A 13935-nucleotide genomic window follows, 5' to 3' on the forward strand; every position below is an offset into this window, starting at 1 on the left:
TACATCCTTCATCCTCTGCCATGACAGGTGTATATTATGAAATGACTGGAAGGGTCCTGAAAGATCAGATAAATCTTTTGGGCTCAACGCACAAAAGGAAACATCTGATCACATCCGATTTCACACAGTTCGGGGAACTGCTGCTTCAACACATAGAGGGGTTACAATTTCCCAGATCAATTCTTAGGTTGCTCAAAATTACAGGATCAGAAGTGAGTGGACTTATGGCTGTTAAGTGTTAGGACAGCGGGGTCTCAGTTTAAGTCCTAATGCCATTTTTGTTTTTGAAAAATCCTCTTGAAATAAAGCCAACAGTCTACATCTGTTTTGATCACTCCTTGACTCTTTAATTTCAAATCTATTTGTTTATGTAAAGGCAAAACCATAAAAACAATGTTAAGTATAAGTGGCAAGGCAAGTTTATTTCTATTGCACAATTCAACAACAAGATGATTCACAGTGCTTTATAAAGACATTCAAACATAAAAATAAAAAAGCATGATTTAAAATTTAAACAAAAAAAGCAACAAAACTAAAACAAATAGAGTTCATAGGATTCACACCGAGGGACTCTAACCCGACAGAATTGAGATCAGACGTCATCAGATGTTTCCACATTCAGTGAGACAAGGAGCAGAGACATGCAGCCGAATCGATTAAAGTGTCTCTTGTGTGAAGACGAGGATGTTCTTGTCTGCCTGGCTATTTTATCTTGTGTTTATATCAGGCTACGCCCCCAGCTTCGTCCCTCAAATGTTGGTTTGTTTGGCCTTTTTAAATAGTTCATAGACAAAAGCTATTATGTCACCATCCCCATACCTGAGGATAATCATTGCCAGCAGTTTAGATCGGGGTCAACATGTTATCCATGGACTAATCCCACATTTATATCTCAAATGGGGCCCACATACAAATTATTGCCTCAGAGGGAGATCTGAAAACTATTTCTAAAGTTTCTTACTTGTCAAAAATCTTTCTTTTTGTAAAATAATGGACTAATTGGTTTAGAAATAGTTGTTTAACCCCTCCCAGATTCATGATCAGCAGCAACCGTTTCTCGAAGATCATTGCCGATGTCTTATCTTGTTATCATTTTGTTAACAGACACCTGTGTTATCGAGGTCAGCTAACTATCAAACATTCTGCTTTTCCTATCAAGCTGCTCCAGGTGCTGATCACTTAATCAGTGGTATTTGATTAGGAGCATCTGCCACTTACCCTCTTAATGGCTGTAGAAGCAGTAAAAGGGTGTAGTTTGTTGTAAAAATAAACAATGGTATGGTGTAAGATGTTTTCTGCTGTTATTTACTTCATGTTGTACTTTCGGCCGTGAAGAGGACCAGAGGGTTTTTTCTTCATAATGTCAAAAACTGGGCGTAGGTTTGATGGTTTGCTCTGTGCTCTGACTGTTTCTCTCTACGTATCAAACGTACGTTAAACTGGCCTACAGCTCATTGAAAATTAAGAACATAAGAACCTCTTCTTTCCTGCAAAAACCAGAACAGATCAGGAATGTGCTTCAGACTCCTCCTTTAACAGACATCCCTGTAAAACAACAGAGCAGCTCAACGCCCCACAAGGAAAAATCTGGACTGAGCCCGGCACCGGCGGGACACGGCGGTGGTAGGAACAGGTCCACAAAGCCATCCGGCAGAAACTAAGTAAGAAGAAACTGTGTGGACAGCAGCCACAGGCCAGCAGGGATGGGCATTAGAGGCACCAAATAAGCACACTGGCTGAAAGGATGGAAGCTGATACTCAAACTAAAGACAGGGAGGGTTTTTTCCTGAAACACAATATTACCAATGCAACTAAGATTTAGTCTCAATTAACTTCATCGCTTGCTGCCTCGGTTTCCTTGTGTGTGCGTAACAACCAATTGTGTTGAAATTTATGAAATTAAAAAAGGTGATTTGATTGTAATACTATATTTACTGGTATCACCTCACAATTCAGTCACATTCCTTATGTCTATTTTCACCAAATGTTTATTTCAAAGCTGATGTACGTAAGTGTAAGCAATATTTTGCTCTTTACTTTCATTACCAAACATTTTATACTCTTTTAAATAATCTTTTGGTTTTCAAGGATTCCAACATTTTCTGTCTGTTGTAAGTATATGTTGTGTGGAGAAGGAAAAAGTAGCTTAAAAACAAGAAATCTCTTCATGAAAGTATGTCTGTACAGATATAGATGCAGTATTTCATCAGCTCACAGATGGCTGAAACCTGAGCTGTGTTGTTGGTGTTAAAGAGCTTGGTGTCTCCTGCCCTCTGGTGGCTGCATGTTGGGAAGTTTCCTGTGCAACTGAGCCTTGGCCAAGTCAGCGGACAGTCTCCGGGCCATGTGGGCTGTGGATCTCTGCATGCTACGGGCCACCTCAATTGCCTGATCCAGAGTCCTGTTCATGTCTTCCTCCTGGAAAACAGACAGAAAGTTTGAGTTGTATATATTTCACAGCAAAGACTGACAGCTGACATGATGGGCATTAAAAATGATATCTGTGACCTTTTTCCCTCTGCGTCTGCTTGTCCTGCTGGCAGTTCTGGAGGACGCTGGCACCAGTGACTGTGTCTGCTGGAAGTACACGTTGTTGGGTAGCAGCGCTGTGTCTGACTGGATGGAGCGCATTCTGGGACAGGACATGGACTGCACCTGTGTCTCCCGCACTTTATAGCTGTGTTCAAGGCCACAAGACGAGAGAAAAAGATTCCCCTCAAACATAACTCTAAAGGATTAACTTTCTAGGAAGTTATTGTTAATAACTGTAAGTAAAGTGTACAGGTAAAGCTTTTGTGGAAAAGGTGAGACGTGTGTACCTGGCTGGCAGACTGCTGGAGGAGCCGTAACTGACCTGGAGAAGGGGCTTCTGGACACACGAAGAGGACAGTAGAGACCACCTGTCTCTAGAGTAAAACGTCTTGGTGGCTGTTGATCACAAATACATGACAAAGACTACAGTGTGCACTTTAATGATTCACAGAAGTACACACTTGGACTGCGAAGGTTTCTTACATTGCATAGTTTTGATCCCTGTATTATAATCTCAAATTAAAAGTTCAATTTACTGTTTCTCAGTCATATGACTATGAAAATGATCTTACAACTGTTGTGATTCTTTGTTAACACTTTAAATTCATAAAAGTGTTTAGTCTTCTGTTGTCTTTGCTTCATCTGACTTCCAGAGTCAAAATCATTCTTTCCTTATAAAGTGCAGTTTCCCATCATGTCTGCAACATCATTTGATCATGTCTTTTGGCAGTATGAGTTAATGAAAATGAGTACAATAAAATAACTGAATACACTCTGCATTGACGCTGGCTCCAACCTGTTTTGGATGATGTTGACTGCTGAAGTTTATCTTGAAACTCATTCTCTGAAAAAGCACTTCTGGCACCTCTTCTGCTCCCCAGAAGTGACTCGTGTAAATGTAACCGGATGTCAGAGCAACTGGCTTCAGCACTCTCTGTGTCTGCAGAAGAAATACCAAATCAAATTAAAAGCTAAGAGAAATGTATGCATGTACATGTAAAGGCAAATAAGTGCACTGAGACAGACAAGCAGAAGCTTTCTAACATTTTGCATGTTGCAGTCATTAGTACCTCTTCTTTTAATCCTATGCTTTTTGTGTGAAAACATTAAAAATCATCGTATAGTATAGGGTCTTAAGGTTAGGCAAATACATCAAACAAACATCAAACTGTTAAAAAAATAAATAAATGTAAATGTAAATAAAGAATTCATAGGAATATTTGGTTTGTTTTAGTTAAGTTTAATTTAGTTTTTTTTTTTTTTTTTTAAAGAAAAACAAAGTGCCTCCTCATTTCCTTTGACAAATAAAACAGTCAAAGTTTTGGAGTGGGTTTGTCAAAGACCAGACTTCAACCCAGCTGAAATGTATCAGCAGGACCTTAAAAGGGGGTGCATTAAAAAATGCTCAATAAACTGAAGCATAACTTTTATTATGTTATCACAAAGAAAAGGCACATACATGATTAAGAGAGGGGGTACCATATGTGTGCATGATCGTATATAGTAGTATTTCAGTACCTTTACCTTTGCTGGGGTCCATGTCTGAGGAGATCCAGTCCTCTATCCTTAACTCACTAGAACTGAGGTTACTCACACCTCTGCTACTTGACTTCCCCGCACTGGAGGTTATTTAAATAAAGAACAAAAAAAAAGTTGGTGGATGACTGCTTTTATCCAAAAATAATTCCAGATTGTTATTAACCAAACAAAAAGTCACACGTATGCACCCGTATGATTTCCATTCTTTTATTTAATTAATAACCAGGAGAATCTGGTGCATACCCACTACAAGCTGGGGCCTGGTGGGTTCTAGCTCTAGACCTGCGTCCCTGACGCTCTCGTCTGTATCTCGAGGTGAGATATTCCATCCTCTGTGCTAGGTGAGGCAGCTGGACAAGGCCCTCCTCCAGGTCCGTCTTTAACCTCGACACCTCTGATTGTAAAGCCAGGATAGCCTCACTGGACACACACACACGAAATCAAAGATATTATAATGTTCACTGTATAAATAGAAGCGAAACAAACAAAAGTTTTAACATTTTTCTTTATTTTTCTTTCAGCAGTCATCCATGATCACTGGTTGGTCTGTGAGTACTGACCTGTTGAAGGAGCAGGAGTGCAGTGGGCTGTGTTTGCCAACAGCATCCATGGCGGTGCTGGATACAGGCTCAGATACGTGCTGGTGAAACTTGGGAGGCAGATTTTGGTCAGCTATGGAAAAGAGATCATTATTTAAGTACTGACCAGAAACACTGAAGATAAAATGAACATAAAATGACATTTTCTCACCCTGCCGCTTGACTGAAGCTTCCTTGGTGGTGCTCTCCACCCAAAGCTCCACTGCAGCTGTAGCTCCACAGTGCAGCGTTTGGACACACGGACGAGGGCTAGCCCACTGGTGGCCGGCCAGAATGCCTGAAGGAATTTCTGTCTGAAGGTTGGAGCAGGAACCGTCACAGTCTGAGCTACTTGTGCCCTCGCTCTGGGATTGAACACTGGGGAAGGGAGGACCAACCGTGAATTAAGCTCACATTACACTCATGTGATATTTACAAACCGGATTCGGTTGAAGTTTGGAAATTGTGTAAAATGTAAATAAAAACTAAATACAATGATTTGACAATCCTTTTCAACCCATATTCAATTGAATACACTACAAAGACAACATACTTTATTTTTCAAATAATAATTAACTTAGAATTTCATGGCACTAAATTCCTTGCAATTTTGCTTTGAGAAAATGTTGTTCTTAAACTGTTCAACTATTTTCTCACGCAGTTGTGAACAAAGTGGTGACCCTCACCCCATCCTTGCTTGTGAATGACTGAGCATGTTTGGGGAGGCTCCTTTTATACCCAATCATGGTACCCACCTGTTCCCAATTAGCCTGATCACATGTGGGATGTTCCAAATAGGTGTTTGATGAGCTTTTCTCAGCTTTCTCAGTATTTTTTGCCACCTTTACCAACTTCTACTGGACGTGTTGCAGCCATGAAATTGTAAGTTAATTATTATTTGGCAAAAAACAATTAGGTTTATCAGTTTGCACATTAAATATGTTGTATTTGTAGTGTATTCAATTGAATATAGGTTGAGAAGGATTTTCAAATCGTTGTATTTTGTTTTTATTTACATTTTACGCAATTTTCCAATTCCAACCGAATCCGGTTTGTAGATAGTCACTGAAAATATTCACATACTAAGTTTTGTTTTACCTCCCTGTGAGGAGATTTGGTTGAAGTGATCCAGAGGCTGAATGGTTCAAATAGGAACTCCCAAATCCACTGTCTGTCTCTGGACTTATAATCCTCTGCACATCACAAACAGGACATTACTGATAATAAAGTAGCGTATGCATTATGTATGCACCTGTAACTGAGAGAGCACAACTGCAAACCTGCAGAATAACACTGAATCCTGACTGAGAGGTCTGGTTGAAACAACAATCACACATTTATCTGAAACTGACCTGTGACACACATGAGGTGTTGAGAGGAGGCTCTGAGATGCTCTGGCTGTCTGAGTCTCGAACAGCATCAGGGGAAAAGGACAGCTCCACTGCCAGACTCACACAGTCACCCAGGTCACAGTCACTGTTTGGGTTCAGGCCATTACAGAAGCAGCAACAAGAGAGATTTTCAGATACAATGAGTATGCAGAAGGGGAATGATGATAGTTATTAAAGAAGCAAGTTTTGAAAGGAGGTTAAGGAAGTGTGCACATTTCTTTCTTCACACTTGCACTGTAGAAGAATAGAAGAAGTACACGAGAAACACCATGACATACAGTACTGTAGATCCATTTCGGTCACTGTCAGCTGCTATAAAATCCCAAATACTGATAATCTCATCACCTGTTGGCTGGCCACTGCCTCCCTCTTGAGTCGGAACTAGTTCCACTCAGGTATGCAAGGATGTCACTGTGATCTAGCAGCTCTTCACTGCTCTCTGCGTCCACAGCTGTCTGGATGTCCAGTCCCTCCAGGGAGCCCAGTAAGTCCCTGAAACAGGGCAGACAAGATGGCCTGCACAGATGCAAACACTCTGTTCCCTCTCCACAGTGGAACCTGACACTAATACTGTACCTGAAACACTATCTGTCCACAGGAAGGATGAGAACAGGTCTTTTATGTTTGCACAAACCCACATGCAAGCACCACTCAGAGCATCAATAGCCAGGTGATTTGATGCATAGTGGTTAAGTATCCAAGTCACAAAAATAAATGAACAAAATATATTTAAAAGAAACTTATCATGAGACTGTTTTAATGAAAAAAAATCTATAATGTCAGGTTATATAATCAAATATAAAAGACACAGTGTTGCAATAAACAGTGACAAGGATGAGTCATTATTACCGTGAACAGCAGATGTTGGCTCCAGGCCGTTTCTCTGTGGCAACTGTCTCCCTGCTTTGAGTTACTCTACGATTTGCATCACTTTCCTTCACTTCCTCTTGTTTTACTTCTTCCTTCTGTGTGTCCACCTTACAGCTCCCTGCAGAAAAACCTGCATGTTGACCCTAAAACACAAAACCTTGTCAGATATTTTGCGGCCAATAGTCACATCAATCAGTCACTCAGACTCAGCATCTTTTTCAGGAGATTTGTCAATTATGAGGATACAAGCTTAGGATGCAAAAAGGCTCCTGTTTTTTTTTTTTATTCTTTATTTATTCATTTCTTTTCCAAGAGTAGACTACATCCACTGGACCCATGTTCATCTAAGATGAGCCAGAGAAGGTAGTAGTGTTTCTAGCTCTTGGTTTATTTGAATAGTAGAGTTTTAACTTGTATTTGTGGACGTGGGGATGAACTGATAATAGTTATCATCAGCATCCTTGAGCCCACACAGTGATTTCTATTACAGGTTCAGTGAAGTCAGGTTAACACAAGGCACAAGTCAGTTTATAAGACAATACTCCCTGAGACCCAAAGATCGATGCCAGTCGGGATCTTTCTTTCACCCTGTGCACAGAAATTTTAAGTCTTTTTTTCTAGATATATTGTTCATATAGATGATAACATCCCTAAATTCTTCTCCTTTTTTGGCCTAAGAACATATTTTCCTTGATGATTTAACTATTAGTCAGCACAGTACTTCCCAGAGTAGTTCACCTCAACCATCTGTAACTCTGAAATGCTAATCCCTCTCTGCGCTGCTTACTTTATCCCTAAAAATGTTACTCAGCTCTCGCTGTTCATTCTGTATCTGCTGGTACTGTTCCCCAGAAATGAGTCAAATCCAGAGGAACCAAAATAATTCTTTGGACTGAAGAGAGACAGAGTTAGGATGGTTGAACAGATTCAGCTAAAGTAGCATAAATAAAGAATAAAAAACTAACCGTATAGAGAAAAATGTGAAAATAAGAGACTGACCAAACAGATTAAATGGTTTCACATGATTAAAGGGGTGGATGAATGGTCAAGGGAGCAAGCTTAGTTATTCATTAGCAGTCAGACAACCGTTATTCATAAATGGTCATCTGATTGTAATCACAAAAGCAGATATCACAGAAATAATTTCGTCCAGTTAAATAATTTAGTAAGAGTTTAAATAATCTCATGAAAAGACAACGTTCACTGTATAAAAGCAGATAGAAATACACGCTCTTATTACCAATTTTTTCACTTATTTTCTGCAATGAATGACTAGTTTGTAACTGCATTGTCATGGAAATGAAATAACATTCCCTAGAAAGATGAAAAAGGGCTTACACCAGACGTGGAAGAGTTTTGACACTGTCAAAGCCTGCTAGTCAGAGGAGCTGCTGAACTGATAGAGATAGTAGCATTCATACTAAAAGGGTCAGAGTCAAAACAAAAGAGGCAACTGTGGCCAAGAGACTAGTTTAGACCAAACAGAGGCCAAGTCACCCTGACCTCCCTTACTCCACAAAATACAACACAAATATAAACACACTAGATTAAACTGTCCCTAAATTGTCATTTCCCCTCAAATAAAGGTTGAAAGTTTTATTGATCATCCTAAAATAACCGCAGATATGAGTGTGTGTAGCAGGCCTGTGATGCTCTGTGAGTTTGTTACCTCATGCAGGCGTAGTGGAGGTGAAGGTGAGGGCGTGCACCGTGCACTGGTGTTCACATGCAGGGACGCGGGCGCGGGTTTGGGAGTAGAGGATGAGTGGGGTGGAGAGATCTGCTCCAAAACTGTTTTATCAATCATCTCCTTTATGTCCTCGAGATGCATCCCTATCCTGAATATATCCCCCTCCACTAATCTGCACACATGAAAACACACATGAACGTGCATACTCACACACAAGAATGGTTGTACAACCTTGACAGTGACAGTCTCATAATTGCTACAGTAGGAACTCTTGAACCTGTTTGGGTCAAAGGTGCCAGTATTCCTGGACAGACCCATGTAGTTCTGCATCTCCAGAGCTCGATGCTCTTCTTTCTTACTGATGTATTTCCTCTCCAGCTGGTCCTGAGCCTCCATCATGATCCTCATTATCTGACAAAGGACAAGTTTTTTAGGAGGACATAACGCACATATTGATATGAACTGTTTCTGAGGATGAAAACAGGTCATACCGTTTGCTGTTCAGCTGTGTTTGTAGCCATGTTGCTAACACTAAATCTGAACTCCTCCACCTGAAAGGGGAAAGGTTTGTTAAGTGGCTTAACATGTCACTGCTTTTAATAGTAAACAAGTCAAACGGAATCAGGAATATTGTTAAAGTCACAGTACCTTCTGCATGAAGTGGCTGATGACGTCCCTCAGCTCAGCAGTCATTCTGTCTCCTTCACTGGGAACATTTTCACCCTGGTCTGAGAAATCTCTGGATGCTTCCTTGGTTGTTCTGTACCGGGTGGTTTCTTCTTGATTTTCACTGACGTTTTCTGCAAACATGATAACACAGGACGGATGCACGCCCAATGTGAGCTAACAAATTAATGATAACATGTGCTTGATAAACTCCCACATTATTTTATCATTTTATTGTTCACACTACACAAAAAATAAATAACATCTTCCTCTAGGATAATTACTTTTTATTAAGAATGTCAAGCGCACAGTGCACTTAGTCATTTGTCTTATTTTGAGTTAACTGGTCTTGAATTTTTAAGTAAGATCTATTTTGAAGTGAATGCTGACAAAAATGAGCCTGAGCACTCTGTAATAGTCTTGTCATAATATTCATTTTCTGTGGTCCAAGGTTAAGAAAATATGTAATTAGAAAAAACCCTCACAAAGAAATGATTTCCTATGGGGTGCCTTATCGTAGCCTTATCAAGTTTATCAATAAATGGAAAATATGGAAGAAGAAAGAAAAGAAAAGATGCATATTTCACTAGTCTCGTGTCATTTGAAACTGTGGTGCCACCTCCGTGGAGGCCAAATGGATTTTTCTGTCAAATTTGCATTTAGACTCAAAGAACTGACCTGCCACAATACCTGATCTGAAATTTGGAGACATATCTGATGGAAGACGGTGGGGAGCTAAATATCCAAAATGTCTACCTTCAGCAGGCTTGTCATGTTTTTCATCATCATCATTACTATGCTCTAAATAAAGCATATGTTCTGGAGACAGAGTCTGAAAAAATAGACACATGAATTTGCAGCGTACATTTAGAATATACTTCTTACTTTTTGCAAACTTCTTTGAAATCTGCATTATTGTGCTAAAAAAAGAAACAATGTTGAACTTACATTGGCTCCCAGTCTCATGTCATCTATCAGTCTCTCTGCATCTGCATACTTAGTCAGCAGTTTGTCATATTCAGCCTAAAAATATTAGGCATAAATTATTAGTCCAACAGAACATTTGTAGAAGCATAGAAGTGTTGTGATATCAAGAAATACACACAAAAAAAAGTATTAGATGTGAATACAGCATTAATCTACCTGCAGGTAATGCACAAGTGTAGGTGGATTCTGTTTGTTGTCGTCTTTGAAGTCACAGAGCTTCTCTGATGGCTGAATTGAATCCTCCAGGACTCTGCTTATCAAGTCTAACATCCCCGGAGAAGAGTGGGCTTTGTGCATAGTTTTAGAGCACTTTGGAACAAACCTGATAGCTCCACTTGGAGCTTTGGGGATTTTTACTTTAGGGGCAACCTTGGAGAAGTCAGGGAGAGGGTAATGAACCTGACCTTGGCCATACTTCATCTCACTGAAGGATCTAGTACGTACCAGAGGGGCTCTTTCATTCTGATCATCTTTTTCTGCATTTTTTTGGTTCACGCCATTTGCACAGACATCCTCAGTGCTCTGATTTGAACTTGTGGAACTGGATACATTGTTGTCAGTAGCAACTGATGTGAAACAATCAATCTTCTTTACTGTTTTTAACTCTAAATATTCATTTTTTGCTGCAGTACTGCACCCTTCAACAGAGTTCTCTGTGTGGTTGCTTCGGATCTGTGCACTGCTGAGTGTTGGAGCCAAGCTTAAAACACTGTTGTCCACACTCTCCAGCAGGGACACCTCTGGCAGGGTTTCCGCCTCAATCAGTCTACCTGTTCGCAGCAACTCATCCTGGGAAAAGTGGTGCAGCAACAAATGGTTAATGTCCGCAACACCAGGGCATTGTTGGGCAGCCTCAGAAGGTTTGGAAGCTTCAAAAGACTTTTTCTGATTAGAGATGGACTCGTCTTGCAACAGTTCAGGCAGACTTGGAAGCTCGGGACTTCCTTGAACAGTAGATCCTCCCTCAGATCTTCCCTCAGAGCTAGCTGTCTGGTTGAAGTAGTGGCTTCCAAGATCAACATCATAGGGTAGGTCCTCCTGATCTTCATCGCTGGTATCTTGCCCTGCATCCTTACAGCCCTGCCTTAAGGGCAGCTCATCTTGCATGGTGTTTGGTCTTTGGGAAGACACATGCAATATGCTCCTCCTAGTCGTGGTCTCAACCGACTTCACATCTTTACTGTTGACAGTGATGCTGTCAGATGAAGTGTCATCCAATGCTGAAAGCTCTGCACAGCCTAAAAATTGAATAACATAAATACCTAATTACAGTCATACTGATTCCCATGACTTCCTTAAACTCTTTTCATTTATCAATTACAGCAAACCATTTTATTTCAGTACCTTTTGATTTATCATACTACATGACCAAACACACTCACAACGTATCAGCTCAACATTAAAACAGTACTTATCAAGACTACATCATAGATATGTGTACAACAGTATTTATTGACTATATCTTAACCAGGTAAAAATTCAAGATTAAAATCTCTGGTAACACTTTATAATAACTATCCGTTATAACTAGGTAATAGATCATTAGTAAACAGTTAAATAATAAGCTATTAATGACTTATAGGTTAATAAACTGATAGTTAATGAGTTATAAATGACTTGCTAAATAACAGTTAACAGTTTGTTAAGGATTTATGACTGTGCCTTATAGATAGTCAACAGATAACTTACAAGCTGTTAGTTAACGAGTTATGAACTTGTGACTTGTGACTTGTTAACTGTATGCTAATGATTTATAACCTATATCTTATAAATTAGTAAAAGATCATGAGTAAATCACCTACTAATGGCTTGTTAAGTATCAGTTAATGACTTGTTAAGAATCAGTTGGGACGTTATTCTAAAGTTGCAACTATTCCTCATTTATTAATTGTTAGTAAAGTATCTGTTGATAAGGCACAGTCATAAATCCTTAAACTGTTAACTGTTATTCAGCAAGTAATTTATAACTCATTAACTATCAGTTTATTAACCTATAAGTCATTAATAGCGTATTATTTAACTGTTTACTAATAATCTATTACCTAGTTATAACGGATAGTTATTATAAAGTGTTACCAAATCTCTTTTACAAGAAAGACCTGGCCAAGACAGCTGCAATATAAACATTTTATATAATATTTGTTGCAACCATTATATATGTTTGATTATTGATTGTTTGTTGTTTATTTGTTGTTGTCGTTTATTGAACGCTAGGTGGTGTATGGGTGCAAGAGGTCATTTAGGTGAGCTCACGGGTGCAGGTGAGATTGATTGCAGGTGATTGAGACCGGGATGAGCACATAGTTTGTGACCGTGTAGCCATGCACACGTCTTTGGATTTTATATTGGAATAAACACTGTTAAAATGTGACCGAAGTCATGTGTATTTAGTTAACGCGTCCAAACTTTTATGTCCCAGTAAAGCAATCCCTGAGGGACTTTTTGAGTAGCAATAGTCATCACAATATTGAATATAAAGAGCATACCAATTAAAAACTGTGACTTACTACTTAGATGGATGCTGGCCTCTGAGGGAACAGAGTCTGCTTTGGAGAAATGTAAAGCTAAAGAACTCTCCAGATCACTGAGGTGAAGACTTTCATCATCACTGATGTCAACAAAGATGCTCTGCTGAAAAGAACTCTCCCACAGCACAATGGGATGGTCCGGTCCCCGAAACTCCTCTTCTGACTCCTCTGACTCTCCCTCCATGAACGCTTCTTTTTTCCTTTTAAACAGAAAACATATTATTCAACTTCCCTTCACCTGTCAGCAGGAGGTAAGAGAAGACGATGGAAAACCAACTTATTACTAAGCAACAATACATTTGAACTGACAACATTGGCTCAAAATGTGTTAAGACATCAATTATTCAACTATGAACACATAGCATGCATGGTGGATTGGATGACATGTGTGTAAGTTAAGTTAATTATGTGAAAGGGCTTGAGTGTTTTAAGAAAGACAAATAAGGACAGATGAGCCAAATGCCCAAATAAAAGAACATTGGGAATTGGGATTGGGAATAAATTAAAAAAATTAAAAATTAAATGCATCTAAAAATGTAATGGTAATTGGTACTTCAGATATTATCGGGGATTGTTTAATCCTACAACTGAAGAATATTTGTAAAAAAACGGATCAGTTTTGTGTGTAATTTTGGAAATTTACCTGTAACGACTATCAGTAAATAATAATGCAGATGAGTAAAGTAAAAATAGTGTATTCATGGTATTTGTAAAATAGTAGCCTATATATATATATATATATATATATATATATATATATATGTATGTGTATATATATATATATATATCAACATATACACATTCAGTTATGATAGAAATGAAGTTTTTTTTAAACATTTATTTAGCTTTTTAAGTGCATTATACGAGTAAATGTAATTAATGCTATCAGACAACATTACGTGGAAATTTTGAAAACAATATAATACAAGACATTTTGGCGGCGCTGGTAACTCACTGTGGTTATAAACTGGTTCCTTCAGCAGACATTTGTTTTAAGTTGATCAGATACACAGACCCGCTCTTGACATCATCTGGAAAGTAGTTACTCGGGCTTTCTTGACATATGGCTTCTAGGACGGGCTTCTTTTCTTTGGTATCATTAATAATGTACTTTACACGGCAATGATGAGCGTCTCTGGACCTGGACTGGCAGC

General features: G+C 39.1%; 1 protein-coding gene across 1 annotated transcript; it reads right to left on the bottom strand.

Annotated features, from left to right (window-relative positions):
* Nucleotides 1-485: 485 nt before the first annotated feature.
* On the bottom strand, nucleotides 486-13808 carry LOC133452212 (uncharacterized). Its single transcript, XM_061731432.1, has 21 exons — nucleotides 13737-13808; nucleotides 12740-12981; nucleotides 10410-11491; nucleotides 10215-10289; nucleotides 9957-10098; nucleotides 9249-9400; nucleotides 9092-9151; nucleotides 8878-9011; nucleotides 8580-8772; nucleotides 6890-7053; nucleotides 6386-6616; nucleotides 6002-6125; nucleotides 5748-5842; nucleotides 4822-5027; nucleotides 4632-4743; nucleotides 4315-4491; nucleotides 4051-4151; nucleotides 3329-3472; nucleotides 2820-2928; nucleotides 2509-2677; nucleotides 486-2418 (listed from the first exon to the last, which is right to left on the bottom strand). Exons 2-21 carry the CDS (start codon nucleotides 12963-12965, stop codon nucleotides 2248-2250), a joined length of 3867 nt encoding a protein of 1288 aa, XP_061587416.1. The 5' UTR covers nucleotides 12966-12981; nucleotides 13737-13808; the 3' UTR covers nucleotides 486-2247.
* Between the last annotated feature and the right edge of the window lie 127 nt (nucleotides 13809-13935).

This window comes from Cololabis saira, chromosome 10 (assembly GCF_033807715.1).
Source record: "Cololabis saira isolate AMF1-May2022 chromosome 10, fColSai1.1, whole genome shotgun sequence".
Lineage (NCBI taxonomy): Eukaryota > Metazoa > Chordata > Actinopteri > Beloniformes > Belonidae > Cololabis > Cololabis saira.